General features: G+C 49.5%; 7 protein-coding genes across 7 annotated transcripts; 3 read left to right on the forward strand and 4 right to left on the reverse strand.

Annotated features, from left to right (window-relative positions):
* Positions 1-257: 257 nt before the first annotated feature.
* Asppvi_010304 (putative translation elongation factor eEF-3) lies at positions 258-3514 on the reverse strand (the record flags this gene model as incomplete). Its single annotated transcript, XM_043306150.1, has 2 exons — positions 258-3267; positions 3327-3514. 2 exons carry the CDS (start codon positions 3512-3514, stop codon positions 258-260), a joined length of 3198 nt encoding a protein of 1065 aa, XP_043162085.1.
* Positions 3515-6878: 3364 nt separating this feature from the next.
* Positions 6879-7754, reverse strand: Asppvi_010305 (putative glutamine-serine rich protein MS8; the record flags this gene model as incomplete). Its single annotated transcript, XM_043306151.1, has 3 exons — positions 6879-6981; positions 7040-7473; positions 7590-7754. The coding sequence occupies 3 exons, from the start codon at positions 7752-7754 to the stop codon at positions 6879-6881; spliced, it is 702 nt and encodes a 233-aa protein (XP_043162086.1).
* Positions 7755-9242: 1488 nt separating this feature from the next.
* Positions 9243-9518, reverse strand: Asppvi_010306 (uncharacterized protein; the record flags this gene model as incomplete). Its single annotated transcript, XM_043306152.1, has 1 exon — positions 9243-9518. The coding sequence occupies one exon, from the start codon at positions 9516-9518 to the stop codon at positions 9243-9245; it is 276 nt and encodes a 91-aa protein (XP_043162087.1).
* A 37-nt stretch (positions 9519-9555) lies between these two features.
* Positions 9556-10428, forward strand: Asppvi_010307 (uncharacterized protein; the record flags this gene model as incomplete). Its single annotated transcript, XM_043306153.1, has 3 exons — positions 9556-9655; positions 9986-10038; positions 10162-10428. The coding sequence occupies 3 exons, from the start codon at positions 9556-9558 to the stop codon at positions 10426-10428; spliced, it is 420 nt and encodes a 139-aa protein (XP_043162088.1).
* Positions 10429-10490: 62 nt separating this feature from the next.
* Asppvi_010308 (uncharacterized protein) lies at positions 10491-10756 on the forward strand (the record flags this gene model as incomplete). The annotated part of the gene is made up of 2 exons (XM_043306154.1): positions 10491-10516; positions 10579-10756. 2 exons carry the CDS (start codon positions 10491-10493, stop codon positions 10754-10756), a joined length of 204 nt encoding a protein of 67 aa, XP_043162089.1.
* Positions 10757-11624: 868 nt separating this feature from the next.
* On the reverse strand, positions 11625-12550 carry Asppvi_010309 (uncharacterized protein; the record flags this gene model as incomplete). The annotated part of the gene is made up of 2 exons (XM_043306155.1): positions 11625-11978; positions 12449-12550. 2 exons carry the CDS (start codon positions 12548-12550, stop codon positions 11625-11627), a joined length of 456 nt encoding a protein of 151 aa, XP_043162090.1.
* A 1628-nt stretch (positions 12551-14178) lies between these two features.
* Positions 14179-14409, forward strand: Asppvi_010310 (uncharacterized protein; the record flags this gene model as incomplete). Its single annotated transcript, XM_043306156.1, has 1 exon — positions 14179-14409. One exon carries the CDS (start codon positions 14179-14181, stop codon positions 14407-14409), a length of 231 nt encoding a protein of 76 aa, XP_043162091.1.
* Between the last annotated feature and the right edge of the window lie 823 nt (positions 14410-15232).

A 15232-nucleotide genomic window follows, 5' to 3' on the forward strand; every position in this document is an offset into this window, starting at 1 on the left:
TTTCCAGATGTGAGCCTTGCATATAAAGGGGTACAAGGGGCTAAGCCTAAAGCGGCTTAGTCGAGCGGAAAACCAACCGCCTGTGTCTACGAGGACTACACTCTCTTAAGGTGTTTCGTATGGCTTCAAAATCATGTCCAAGAATTGTGCAATGAAATTCATACTATCATAACGTCTATAAGCATGACAAAACTTGCAACTCGCCAATATTAAGCCAGAGCAATAGACCCTTTCCTTTTTTCTCAGCAGGAAACCCTCTAAATATCATCCTCATCAGAGAAAACCTCTTCTCCGCGCTTGCGACGAGCCATTCTCTCCTTCTTTTTCTTCCTAAGCTCGCTCGATGTGAGCTTCTTCTTCTTCTCGACAACACTCTTGTTGCCCATAGCATCGATTACCTCTTCGGGACCGTCCTTTTCAGTCAGACGAGGACCGGATCCTTGACCCTGAACCCAGTTGTGGCCCGAAGGAGTCATCTTGCCGTCCATGACAGCCCAGACTTCCTCGGTCAGGTTCTCAGTGAACTCGCGGGAGTGGGTAATGATAACGACACCACCCTCGAAAGACTTGAGAGCCTTGGACAGGGCACCCAGAGAGTCACGGTCGAGGTAGTTGGTGGGCTCGTCGAGGACGATGACGTGAGGACGCTGCCACGAGCAGGCGGCGAGGACGACCTTGACACGCTGACCACCGGAGAGACCGCGCATACGGGAGTGGGAAACCAGTTCGGCATCGAGACCGAAGTTGGCGCAGTGGGCCTCAATCTCCTTGCGGACCAGAGGGCGGAACTGACCGCTGGCGAGGGCCTCCTTCTGGTCAACCTCGGCAACCATCTTGGCGTGGGACTGGATAATCTCGCTACGAGGAATCCAGGCGTTGTCATTGCTCATCATAGGAGTCCACTTCTCGCTCTTCATGCCGATGTTCTCACCCAGAGCGAACGAGCACTCGTACTCGTAGCTGTTCTTGAACTTACGACGAGCGTGGATACCGATGACACGACGGTGGGTACCATCGATCTTGTAGATCTTGTCCATAGCCTTCTCATCATCTTCGGTGACGATCTTGTTGGCGCGGTCCATGGTCTCACGGTCCTCACCGGTCTGGAAACGCCACTGAATGTACTCAGAGGGAGTCTTGTCGAGGTGGTGATCGATGTGAGCGAAAGCATGCTGCTTGATGTAGGCGATACGGATGTTCTCGTGCTGGTAGACATCACCGCCGGTGGGGATGAGCTCACCAGTCAGGACGTTGACGAGGGTGGATTTACCAGCACCGTTGGGACCGATGACGGCAATACGAGAGCCCAGAGAGACTTGGAAGCTGATGTCGGTGAGCTGGGGCTTGGGCGTTCCGGGGTACTGGAAGGACATGTTGCTGACACGGATGATGGCCTTGGCCTTGGTCTTGACACCCTCGAGGAAACCAGGCTCGGGGAACTTGAACTCCATGTCGGAGGCGCTGAGCTCGTAGTAGGAACGGGCGCTGGGAACCTTCTTGACGAACTCGCTCAGGTTACCGCGGTAACGCTTGAGCTTGAAGCGCTCGTAGTGGACGACGTGCTGGATGACATTGTCCAAGAACTTGCTGTCGTGGGAGACGATGATGGAAGTGCAAGGAGAAGTGCAAAGGTAGTTCTCCAACCAGGCAACGTTCTTGACGTCCAAGTGGTTGGTAGGCTCGTCAAGGAGCAGAATGTCGGGGTTCTCGAACACGGCACGGGCAAGAGCCAGCTTCATCTTCCAACCACCAGACAGAGAGGTGATGGGGCCTTCAAACTGCTCACGCAGGAAACCGAACTCCTCGAGCTTGGCTTCGACCTCGGGCTGGGCGATGTCGATGCCGACCTCACGGAGCTTCTTCATGGTCCAGCCAATGACGGTCTGCTCAGTGTCGGCGGCATCCAAGTCGTGCTCAACGTAGACAGTCTTGACCTCGTCCTTCTTGGGGAAACCTTCAAGCTGCTCGTTGTTGATGGCACGCATCAGAGTGGTCTTACCGGTACCGTTAGGTCCGAGAAGACCGTAACGCTGACCACGCTTCAGGCGGAGAGAGGTCTGGTTCAGCAGGATCTTGGCACCATAGGCAAGAGAGAAGGTGCAGTTGCAGAGATCTTCACCCTCCTCCTCGTCGGACAGAACGGCATCAGCCTCGGCAGCGCCAGGAGAAGCACGCTTCCGCAGAGTCTCAGCAATGGTCTTGGCTTCCTCCTCGCCAACAATGGCGGTGATGTAGGGAAGAGCGTTCTGGGTCCAGCTGGTGACCTCGGCGTCCTTCTCGTCAACGAGCTGACCAGCGATGGCACCGACATAGTTGATGATGGGCTCAGACTTCTCGATCTGGGCCTTGAACTTGGGGGAGAGGATATCCTTCAGGATACCAGCAACGGTCTCAACGTCACCGGCAGTCGAGATCTCGGGGATCTTGCCATCCTTGACATCACCAACACGGACGAGGGTGTCCAAGGCCTGCTTGGTCTTCTCACGGGCCTCAGGATCGGCCAGAGTGTCGTAGTTCTTCTCGAGACGGGGCATCAACTTGGGCAAGAAGGGAGCGACAATCTGGGGGTCGTCCACGAGCTTACACATGTTGTCGACAATGACGGCGGACTTACGCTTGATGGCAGTCTCGCGCTCAACGAGACCACGGTCAAGCAGAGGGACCATAATGGCGAGGGTAGGGCCAGTGACATCGGAAACGAAAGTGGTGGCACCGAGCAAGTGAACAGTCTCGGGAACGTTCTCGGGCTTGGCGATACACTTGATGAGCTCGGGAATGAAGCGCTCAATATCCTTGTTGACGATCAGACCGCAAACCTTCTCCATGGTGGAGTAGGCAGCCTTCTTGATATCGGCCTTGGTGTCCCACATGGCCTCGGAGACAGCGGGGATCAGTTCAGGCACACGGAAGGAGAGCTGAGCAGGAGCGGACTCGACAAGGCAGTTGAGGCAGTCGAGAGCGCACATCTTCTCCTGCCACTTCTGGGCGTTCTGGAGGGAGTTCAGAATGACCGGCACAACAGCCTTGACAGCGTTGGCGTTGATACCCTGCACGATGGCGAGGGCGGCAGCCTGAGCAGCCTTCTGAACGGCAGCCATCTTGTCACCAGCAGCAGCGAGGACGGAACCGAGGAGAGAGACGAGGTGGGGCTCAACACCGGGAGCGATGGTCTGGTGGGAGGCGATAGCGCGGATGGCCTCGCAAGCACGCTCACGGGCAGTAGCATCCTTCTTGTTGTTGAGCTGCTTCTGGAATGCATCGACAGCCCTGAGTTAAGCCAACGTTAGTACATGCAGTTATTTTCGCAATCATGCGGTCGAACTTACTTGAGAGGCAGAGTCTGTTCAGGGATAGGACCGCTGAAGTAGGTGGCGAGGTTGCCAGTGGCAGCGTGAACCTCGTCAGCGCTTGTCGAGATGTTGAGGTTCTTGATCAAGTCCTCGAGAACGGCGACAGCCTGGGCAGTCTCCTTGCCAGAGACGGCAGGAACGGAAGAAACATCAACAGCAGGCATTTTGGACGAAATCGTGAAGACGAAAAAGGTTGAAAAGAATTAAGTGATGAGGAAAAAAGTAAGAACGGGCGAAAGGCGTTCTATTAGGGTATCTCAATCAAGAGGTGGCGGCCCACGAAAACTGCGTCTGTGTAATAGGACGACGCAAGAGACGCTCTAGATAAAATCTATGCTTTTGTCTATGCAGAAGACAAAAAGGAAAATGAAAAGTAAAGAGAGGACTAGACCTCTTTTCAGAAGAAGAAAGGATGAGGAGGGAGACAGAGTGAGAAGGAAGAGGGGGAATAGGAGGATGGGGAGGGATGATATTTATCGGTTTGTGGCCTCTTTTTTTTGCCGCCCAACCTTACAGCGCAGCGAGAAAAAAAATTGCAGATAAAAATTTTTTCATCGTTGTCCCGCGCTAAGACCGCATTTGCACTAGTCGCTCTGGCTGTCGAAGCAACCAACCCGATAGGGTCCGTGTCTTCTTCGGGCTAATCTAGCCGCTGCTGATTGGCCAGCAACCCACCATGATGGCGACAGGGAGAGGAACCCAGTTGATGGAATGATTTTTGACTGGAACTTTTTCCTGTTTTCTTTTTGGCTCACTCAGATGAGGAATTTGGATCGGACAAACCGAATACTGAAAGTTCCTTTTCAAGGTTTACATTTTTTAATTCGACGCCGATGGAAAAATCTTCGCTCAAGTTCTATTGATCTTTCAGTAGTGTGATAATTGGAAATCGATAAGATTAGTGGACTGAAAGGAGGCAACTTCAATAATGAATGTATCGAATAATTATGAAATATGGAGGTACTTCCGGCCAATCATAGTTTGAAGATTGAGCAACAGCCTGTAGCCCCTTTCTTTTCTAATGAAAAAGATTATTACAAGGCTGATGGAATCTATGTACAACACTTGCACAAACACCCGGGCAGAAACCAAATAAAGAACATTTACCATTCTTTAATTGACAACGAGTTGAGCAGGCTAACAGAGGCTTGAATATGAGGATGGACAGTAATGAGCATTGCATACACAGAAAAACCGGATGTTGCGCATCCCTTGATCAGCATTTGCGCTGTTGGGCTAGAAGTCTAGTCCCTGACAGGTGTGAATCCGGGGATGCAACAGTAAATCATCCATTTGGATAGTCCTGTGTCCACTGCAGTTGACTAGTCTCCGTGAAAGTGTTGGGGCTGCATATGTTGCTGGGGCTATTTCTGTCGCCACAAAGATTCTCTACTGCAGCTTGACTTGGTGGCGCAGCCCAGTTCTTACTTAGCCTATGGGCTCGGTCTTCGTACCAAAACATGTGGAAGTCTGGGAGTGACGACGAACAAAGATTATTTTTAGAGTTGGGAAAGCCTTCTCCATTCGATCGCTTTATCCGCTCTTGCCGGTCATTCCCGCAGAGTAAGATGATGGCTAAGCCGATACTCTAGAGGTGTTGTACTCCGTAGATACTCCTTCCAAGCTATGGCTTTCTGATTAGATAACGATAAGCGAACGTCTGCGATAACAAGGCGGTAGAACTGGAAAATTAAAGGAACGCAAGCTTGAATTATCATGATATTGCTGAACTATCTGCTCGATCAACATTCTACGCTAGTATAATTCTTCGCATTGCCTTCATTAAGAGGATCATGGAGGAAAATGTATGAAAAAGGGGAAAACCCCCTTATCAACAAAAGGCAGAAAGTCAAAATGCAACCGAGATTACAAGCCAAGGGGACAAGCACAAAAGAGAGAAGAGTACTCCGTACGTATTCAGGGATACTCCGGGGCTCAGCTTCATATGAAGCAGCTTACTACTCGTTCATTTCCCACCCTCTGAAACGATGGCTTACAGGAGGCATGGATGAGCATCACCGCCATTCTTCCCTGACTAGGAAAGGGACGCATCTCACCGCTTAATTTGTTATCTGGCATGTAGCATAGCATAGTAAAACCTCTCGACTAATTTATCAGGCTGGCTGCTCCTAGGTTGAACTTTATGGTTTAGGTGGTCTCCTATTTCCACCTCCGAAAAAGCATGGGTGCATTGCAGATGGTCCTGAAAATTAATTAGTCGACACCAATGAACCACCGAAGATACTACGTACTTCGGAAATCAAAAATCCATCCTTATCCCTTATCGTTGCTTATCGAGTATCGGAATTCGCTATATTCTTGTACTGGGGTCCAGCGATCCTTTTCACGGCGCCTCGTTATCGCTATCAGAATCTCCGGACTGAGAGCCCTGATCCTGCCTTATCCCCCGCGAAAAAAGCCGGAGGAGGTGGCAAGCCGGTGGGTCAAAAAACTTTAACCTCGAATTTATTGGTTTTTTCGATAATAATATGGCATTTCGAACTTCGGTAGATTTCAGTAGTCTATTCAAACTTTTTTCCCAAAATTTTTTTGTCTCATTTTGTTTGTCCCGTTTTGTTATGATTTTTGGGGAGTTTTTCTACTTCCCCCGTTGCCCGTTCCATGAATTTTTCCGGTTGGATCTCGCCCTTGCTCGTCAAGCATGGAGAGCCCAAGGCCTTTTTTCCGAAGTAAACCCTTGTATCTCCTAAATCACAGTCAACCTCGACATCGAGGATGTCGCCCAGTTCCTCGGCATCATGACTATCTGTAGCATGATTCATTCGCAAATCTCCCGATAATAAAACTCATCGTATCCAATCAGTTTGTATCATGTCATCCGGCCATGTCGCAGTCAGAGCATAAGTACCAGTCAGCTGTTCACTCGCCACCACTCCTACACATTTATTACGTCTTGACTTAGTAATCCTACATCCAAAATGAAAGAGACGCAATAATGAACAGTGGTAGCCAGTCCTGGGATTACCCAGTGATTACAACCATACAGCGTAGATAAACTTCCAGATTTGCCACACGACTTTTCTTCGGAGCTTCCAAGCTCACTTCTGGAACATTTCCCGATTCTACCGCCAACAAAGCCATTGACGTCGCTCGTTTTAGACCCTTTAATGGGACGCTTTTACTGCCGCTCCACAGGAATAGGCTGTAGTTACCGAAGCGGGACCGAGTCGGTCCAGGCGTTATGATGTGGCGACAACGAGAATGCTTGGTACGCTGAGCATTCTCGATGTTTATCACTCTGGGGAGAAAGGACTTTTTGTAAGAGCTGGTCGAGACCAACAGCTTCTCGAGCAGATTACGGAGGTAGACCAAAGATAATATACATTTCTGATGAACGATAAGTTGTCAACATTCTATCAACCATCCGGATGTAAGAATACAGAAACGCCAGGGAACACCATTCATATAGAGCACAACAGGATATCATCGTAACTGTCGTAGCTAAACTTGCAGCGAACAAGGTTGGCAAAGATCAAAAATGAACTTGCGTTTGGGTGACCAGAGGAACTAGTCAGAGGAGCTTGAGCTGCTCGAGCTGGAAGAACTAGAACTGGATCCACGCCTGTGGTGCTTGTGTTTCTTCTCCTTATGCTTCTTATGCTTCTTGGACCTATTCGAAATAGTTAGAGTCTTTATCACAATCATTAAAAGTAAGTGCTGAGCCTTACATCTTACTAGCCATGTTCATTGCAGCAGCGCCTGCTAGTGCTCCTCCTGCAGCGCCTAGAAGTCCACCGCCGAGCTTCTTGCCTATAATCCCACCAGCAGCTCCTCCAACCAAGGTCGAGCCTAGGCCCCTTTCGCCCTCCTGTCCGACGGGAGCAGGACCATGCGCCCCTTGGTAGGGTTGTTCCGGGTGAGGAGCGCCATAGTAAGAAGCGCTTGCGCCTTGGGGATTGTGTTGTTGCTGCTGTGGGGGATACGGAGAGTGACCACGGTCCTGGGGCGGATAGTTCACGGGCGCGCCTTGCCCGTAGTTCTGATCAACTGGATACCCGCCCTGCTGGTGAGGAGTGCCATGTTGAGGCGCGTAGCCTTGTTGATCGTATGAAGGGGGAGGTCCGGAATATTGAGGATGGTGCTGTTGCTGGTCGTAGGAAGGCTATCAAATCAGGCAAGTCAGCTATTGAAGGTGCCCTCAAGTAACGGCGCGACAAACCAATCATTGACCGTGTAAAAAGCTTCAGAAACACGATTCGATCAAAAGAGAATACTTACTTCAGGTGGGTAGTACCCATGTTGTTGTGGAGGCTGCCCGTACTGGCCTTGTGGAGGAGGGTAGTTGTAGTTATGTTGACCTCCGTAGTATCCGTCGCTGGGCTGGCCATGGCCTTGCTGTGGGGCACCATATTGATTGTAGTGGTGGTTGTATGAATCAGACATTGTGATAAGACTAAGATACTGAGTAATTTGTCTTCGATGGATGAGATCTTGCAAGTACAACAAGGAGAATGAAAGGACGAGGCACAGGTAAGATGGTCTTATATACAAGGACTGCCGTTTCGCAATCTCAAGTCTCAATGGCGGAGCCGTCTGACAAATGATGGAAGGAGCCACGGCTCAGCGCGAAACTTGGTGAAATTCAGGGGCTCCGTCCCAGTCAATACGTGGATTACGAGGCGGTGCAGAGGCTATGACACGGGCGTTATCTAGGATGTAACAGCGACAATAAGAGGGGAAATCAACTCTAAGATTGGGTTGTATATCATGCACCGCCCCTTGTTCTTTCAAAAGAGTATTTCAAGTAGGCTGTGGCTACTGTGGCTAAGCAGTTGACCTACATGACTGGCAGCTGGGAAATGGGACATGAAAATCCACTAACACAATGTTCACGATCCAAAGAGCCAGCGCTTTATATTGCTGCCATCTATTAATAAATCATATCTTGACTCATTACAAGTTAGGTCATTATTAATCATGTGGTCTGTTTGTCTGTGTGGATGTCAACACCAATTATATACCTGTAACAAAAGCTCTTTGCTCCTTCATACAAACATTTTTATTTGGCAATCATACGAAAAAGCAGAATACTATCAAACGATAGCTACAGATGTTGACTACATTCAGATCACAGTCGCCTCTCTCGGAATGATCCCACTGGCGGGATTATTGTCAGGTCCGGAAACGAGGTGGCATATTACATACTCAGCACATGATAAAGCGAAGGGGAGATCAACATAAGAAGGAAATATGTGACTGCCAACCGTCTGCTGTGTTGATATCAAGCTCGGTCCGGTAAAGAAGAAGTTAACCTCCTCCTCCTCCGTCGTGGCCTTAATCCTTGTCAACAGCGGCCCCAGCCACAAGAGAATGAGAAATGCACCTCACCCCTTTCTCCGGATCTCTTTCAAACCCATCTTTTTTCTTGCTCTCTTGCTTCGATCAAGGATCCATGTGATCTCTTCGGATCTGAAACCAGCTACATGAGATGTTGACCCTGAATCTGTAGGTGAAGTTATGTGGTTGAAGGACGATCATGGCTCTCCTCATGGCCGCACTCATAGTGCCATTCTAGCAGGCGCCATGGCATTTGTCTGGCCAACTCGGCCCCGATGGGTCTCGGTCGATGATGTTAATTTCTCCCCCAAGTTTCCCACCGATTCGGTGTGAAAGAAGACATGAATCCCTTCAATAGATGACGGTGAATAATACATTGAAGTGATATGGCGGCCTTTGTATTCGAAGTGTCTGCCAGGAAAATCAGCGGGACCACGCATCGTCCATTTCAGCTGTCGGCTTTGCTAGACGCAACGATATCATGTGAGGTGGCCTCTTGTCTCCAAGTTCCTTGACTTTCACCATGTTGCAGGTAGTTTCCAACAAATTATAAATCCAATCCTTCCTCTGGTACACTACGATTATGACATACGGTCATTGGAGACTCGTTCGAGGAGTCGGCAGCTGGCCTCTCTTCGTCCGTTGCTGTAGGAGCCGGTACTGCTGGTCCCCGTGCTCTCTCTTGCCCTTTCCGGTCTCAGCCGATGCTGTTGGATCCTTGAATGCTGCTCGTAAACCATCAACAGTCTCCGGATCGTATCGAGTTTTCGATTGGGGATTGAAACAGAAGGCGTGACTGCGTCTTCTCACTCGCGGCGATGACAGTGGCGATGACAGCGGCGCCAGCTTCATTGAAAGCTGCAGCGGCATTACAAGCAGCAGGAGAATTGTTGTCATGTCGTTCACAATGTCAGCCTTTGCGGCGGAGGCAAGGGCCCATGCATTCTTGACTTTGTTTCGCCTGACTCTTGAATGCCTTCTTACCAATATCAACTCGAGCGTTCCAGGTCATCATACATAATGAATGATATCATCACTGAATGGATGTCTTGTATAGCTACCATCTTTGGCATTAGACTGTAGTATTCACTAAGCCAGCTCATTTCTATAGAGACCTTCACTCCTGTTGGATGCCATTCACTGGATTCGATTCCAGATTCTGTTCCAGGGATTCAAGATACTGCGTCCATTCACTGATGATAAAAGCCTCGGCTACTTAACATCGCAATCTCCCCTGTTCTTCTCCAACTTCTCTCTCAACTTCTTCTCAGCTTCTGCTTCAATGCCTCTCTTGTGATGCTTTACTACGTCGTACTCTGTCTCTCACCAACTTCCAGAACGTATTCCGCCCGAGCTCGTGCGGCAAGTTAAGGAGGAATACCTCCAAGAGGTAAGTTCTGTACAAGTGCTAATGCATATATACACGTATGCAGATGTGCGGATACGTACTTTGTACTCTGTCCTATATGCACTATATATCTTAAGATAGTACTAACTATAAGGTTATTATTAGCTCCGCGCCGGTTACTGGGTCGTCCTTGACGACGACGAAATCGGGGGGCCTGGCCAGGGGGATACCCTGACCGATAGCCAGGCCCTCCGAAAAGAGGAGTTGCTGCAAGAGCTCGAAAAGAGAGCTGCAGGACGAGATTTGCCCAGCAACAGCAACAACAACAGCAACCGGGCTGCTGCCGCCGCCGCCGCCTCCTCCCGTTCCTGCTGGCCCCCCAGCTCTCTCTGGTCCTGTGGATATTCCCAATATACTATACAGCTCACGTGATTAATCTTAGTTCTAGCCCTCTAAGAAGAGGAAGAATGAGGCAGAGGAGAACGCAAGGCGCGATGAGCGCCAGAAGCTCGGCCGCACTGTAAGTCTATATTGTCTATGCGCACATGTATATATCAATAACTAATTGATATTATCTACTAGATTGAGGGCCTTGGGCAAAATCTGGAAGCCTTGCCAGACGATTTGCGGAGAGGGCTGGGGGGTGCCGAAGCCGCGGTCCAACTTGACGGAGGCCCAGAAACTCCGTGTCATTGAGTTGGATGGTGAGTGGGCCGTAGCAAAGCAGGAGCGGGAGGCAGCGCACCAGAAGAGAGGCTAAAGCAGCCTGGGAGGAGGCAGAGAGGGCATGGGCTGAGGCAGACAAGGCATGGCGCGATGCCGATCAGGCAGTCAAGAGAGTCTCTGCAGAGCATCGGCTCTTTTTTAAAGAGCCTGAAGATTTGCCTTGAGTTGTTTTTCTTTTCTTTTTCCTTTTTTGGGTTGGGGGGGGGGKGGGGGRGGGATTCACCAGCTGGAGGAGGAGATCCGCGGCCTCCAAGTCCGCTTGGAGGCCGCCGATAAGGGCTTTCCAGGAGGCGAAGGCTGACGTGGCGGAAACCGTTCGCAAGCTGAATAGGCTGTAAAGGGGGCAGAACTTCGTCAATACGCTCAAACCATTGGCACGGGGCTGGTCAATGTTCTGAAGGTCGCGTCTCGGGGACTGTTGAACTCTTCGTCAGAGACAGCAATGGGATGCCGACACTACAACAGAGCGAGGTATGTCCAAGATATATGATTATGTTTCACATGCTTATTAACTCTTGTGCAGACTATATATTCCCGCGTCCTGCAACTCCCAACAACCTCTGGATCAGAAGAGGTGACCTTTTTGGGCCAGCGCTGGTGCCAGGGCGTAATGGCAACGACATCTTTACTTCAATGTCGAGGAATTACGTGATTATGCGGCCGAAGCCCTCGGATTCATGAATCTTGTTCCCGCTTAGATCCATTACGCTGGAGAGCCTTAGTCGATATGCACCACGTCCTCCTCATCCAGGAACTCATTAACCTAAGGAGGGTCATCGGCGAGTAGCTATGTTTGCTATAAGTAGATGACGCATGAATGAGCCAAGTACTGGAAGCCAAATTTCTATGTACTAGTATCAGCGGTAGTAATTTCAGTATATACACAGTAATCAGCCATCTCCCTATCGAACTCGGTCAATTCTCAACATGCCATATTTGTCAACATATGGCCTTTCTCCTTTAGTAACCCAGACTCCATTGTGGGTTGCTGTCACGCAATCAAAGCCACCCTCATGCCCCCAGACAACTTCCATTTCTTCTCGAAATTTGGTTTTTGGCTTATTATCTCTGATTCGCAGCTTTTCGAAGAATACATACGCTGCATAAAAGACGCTGCTTGTGTTGCCCGCATTGGCACCACGCTTGGAGAGAAGGTCATTGAGCATATTGGCACTGAGTTTCTTGTCTGTACCCGGATACGCAGCTTTGGCAATATCGCGCAGGAACTGGGCCTTGGTCACGTCGAGGTATCTGCCCTTGACTGAGTCTCCATATACCAGTGAATACGATATAGCAGGCCTTTAGGTTCTTAAGAGTGGATAGATGATCGAAATCACTGATCTTCACTAGAGGTCTGTTCATGAGAGGATGATTGCCACCAAGGCCATAGGACACGCCTATATCAGATTATGCCTTCAGCTTTCATACACCACCGTGCTATACACTGGTCAAGACAGGACAGTGATAGTTGTACATTTAGAGAGTCGTTTTTACTAAGATAGTACTCAGTTAATTTGAAGAGTATGGGTAGAGGCTATCTATAAGTAATTATATTTATCAAGACTGTGCACTTCACTGAGTTTGAATGTTGCTAGGTATAGTTGGAGATTCTACCATATATTGTTGCGTGTGCTGAGGAAGAGTAAACTTGTCAATATTGCCTCTTCATTTTCCTCTTCTTTCTTTTCATCTTCCTCTTTCTGTTTGTCTTCACTTTCACTTTTACTTTCATCTCCTTCTTCATCTCCTTCTTCATCTCCTTCTTCATCTCCTTCTTCATCTCCTTCTTCATCTCCTTCTTCATCTCTAGCACTATCTCTTCTGTCATCTCTATCATCTCGCCTTCTTCGTCTTCATCTTAGCCACCTTCACCAGTCACCGCGCTTGACTGCGAAGCCATCCCTCGAATTTCTTTGATTTCAAGGTGAGCGAGCATTTGTCTGTTTGTAAGGACTCCATCCTTCCAGTAACAAAGCATCAGCTCGTTAACTCTCATCAGAATTTGGTGAAAGGAGTTTTACCACAATAGAAAGGGTCAGTAAACAACGGCCATCCATCCCCTCACTTAAAACACATCATAGACAAAGAAGACAAAGTGCGAGGTATGCGTTCACCACTTGAGTTGCTACTTACCCAGTTGCTACTTACCCTTAAAAAGAAGGCTGATTGAAACTACTCCTTGGACCAGGTGACTTATGGACGTTCAAACCAGGACGGCCAAGTAGTTAAACGCTTGATCGACTCACATTCGACTAATACGAGGTACTATGAGCAAGAGGCGTGCAAATCCTGTTCCTAATATTCGATTCACAACAGGTGAGTAGTGTCGTTTCTCGTGACTCGCTGCCGCTGGGTGACAGTCGGCTAAGACGCGTTTGTAGAGGGCCATACAATCGGATATCGTTTTAAATATTTCAAACAATCTCGGTATCGTTTCAGCCAATCATCTCGATACCGAATACCGTCGGAGCATCGGTAAGTAGGTAAGTAAGTTCCCCTTCCCTCCGTCGCCTCGGACGGCGAGAGACAGTCTCCACGAGGCATTTCTACATCGCCAAGGGTAGCCTCTACGAGGCCGTTCTGGCACCCCGAGCTCGAGGGCGAGTGAAGCTATACTCCAACCCCGCTCTCCGAACACTACGAGTTTAGAACTTGTCAACCTTCGAGAGCATGCCATGCCACGAGGCAATAGTACCCTCTAACGAGCGTCTGTGGCATTCGAGCTCAACGACAAGCAGAACCTTGCTCCCTTTTACCTCTCAAGAAGCGACAAGTCCATGACTCAGTAGCATCTGAGGGAAGGCCACGCCATACGGCAAGACTGCTTCCACGAAGCGTCTCTGGCATCAGAGCTCAGGACAAGGAGCACCTTGTTTCAACACACCTCTTATGAAGCGAAAAGTTCACGACTCAGTAGCATCTAAGGCCATGCCACAAGGCAAGAGTACTTTTACAAAGTGTCTCTGGCATTGGAATTCAGGACATTGAGGACCTCGTTCCACCTCTTACGAAGCAAAGAGTGCATGACTCAGTAGCATCTAAGGGAAGGCCACGCCATACGGCAAGACTGCTTCTACGAAGCGTCTCTGGCATTTGAGCTCAGGGACAAGGGTCAGCTTGATCCCCTCCCGCTCCTTGCAGCAATCGTTGGTGTTATTCGTTGCAAGAGCAGAATGGTAGAGGCAAAGCTGAGAGAACTCATGCTGAGGCAGTCAATGCTTCAGAAGAAGCACCTGTCTCTGTGCCACCATTCAACGGCATCGGGGGAGATGAGGCCGTAATGGTCACATAACCCGAAGTCGACGCCGAATGTTGGTGATGGAACATGTCCAAATCCCAATGACGGCGATGAGAATTAAGGTGAAGTTGTAATGACTCATCTGATTCTTGATGGGTGCTTGAGAACGAGCGGATGCTTGTTCCAGCCCCGGTTCTTAGCAGAAATGGTTGTTGTCCATGGCACACACCAATCTGCAAGAGCAGTATGGTAAAGGCAAAGCTGGGAGAACTCATGCTGAGACAGTCAATGCTTCAGAAGAAGCACCTGTCTCTGTGCCACCATGCAACGACAGCGAGAAATCCGAGGCCAATCTGGTCCCCGAACTCAATGTCGATTACAGTGACATTGGAGATAAGAACGAAATGTTCCAAATCCCTTTGGCATTGGTGACAACTCCGGCGAGGTAGAAACTGGGCCAATTGTCAAATCCGGTCTTCTGACAAGAGTGACTGGATTCGGAGCTTGCGAATAATGGCGGATACCTTTATTCCAACTCCGGCTCTTACCAGAAGACGCCTACGTGGCAGTAATTGCTCAATGGCCTTCTGCGTGAGCGAATGGGAAGGGCAAGCACACAGTGCGCTCGGGCTAACAGACGCGCGGCGTCGACATGCCACCATTCAAGGGCGAGTAATTCGGGGCCAATCTGGTCCCCGGACTCGACCCCCGATCACAGCGTCGGTGATGAAGGATCATGTCCACAATCTGAGACGTCAATAATGCCAATGTCAATGATGAGAGTCATGGGTACTCTATTTCCCGAGACGTTGTTGAAGCCGACGTCGGTGATGAAGGACTTGTGTACCCTAATTCTCCAGACTTTGACAATATCGACGTCGTTGATGAGGATTCAGGCAAACTATATCCTGAGACGTTGAGAACAAATCCGCATTGCGTGGAGTCGGAAAGATAAAATAGCTTTCAGCAAGCCGGTACGACTTCATAAGCTTGGTGCAGCACGCACATCAACCGACTATTGTCATGGGAGCAATTTGCTTGAGACGGAGAGGGGCATGGCATGACGGGCATAGCTGAGTAAGATCCTCTTTTCATGCAGTCTTTAGCTCCAGGTATCTAGCACCTTGCTCTTCAAATACCATACTAATTATCACGGTTATTACTTGCAGATACCGGCAAGCCTAACGCAGACGACGACCCCGACCGTCATGGAGACAACGACAGGACAACGACAAGAGAGGGACATCGACAGGGACATCGACAGGGACATCG

The sequence above is a fragment of the Aspergillus pseudoviridinutans genome, assembly GCF_018340605.1.
Source record: "Aspergillus pseudoviridinutans IFM 55266 DNA, scaffold_8, whole genome shotgun sequence".
NCBI lineage: Eukaryota > Fungi > Ascomycota > Eurotiomycetes > Eurotiales > Aspergillaceae > Aspergillus > Aspergillus pseudoviridinutans.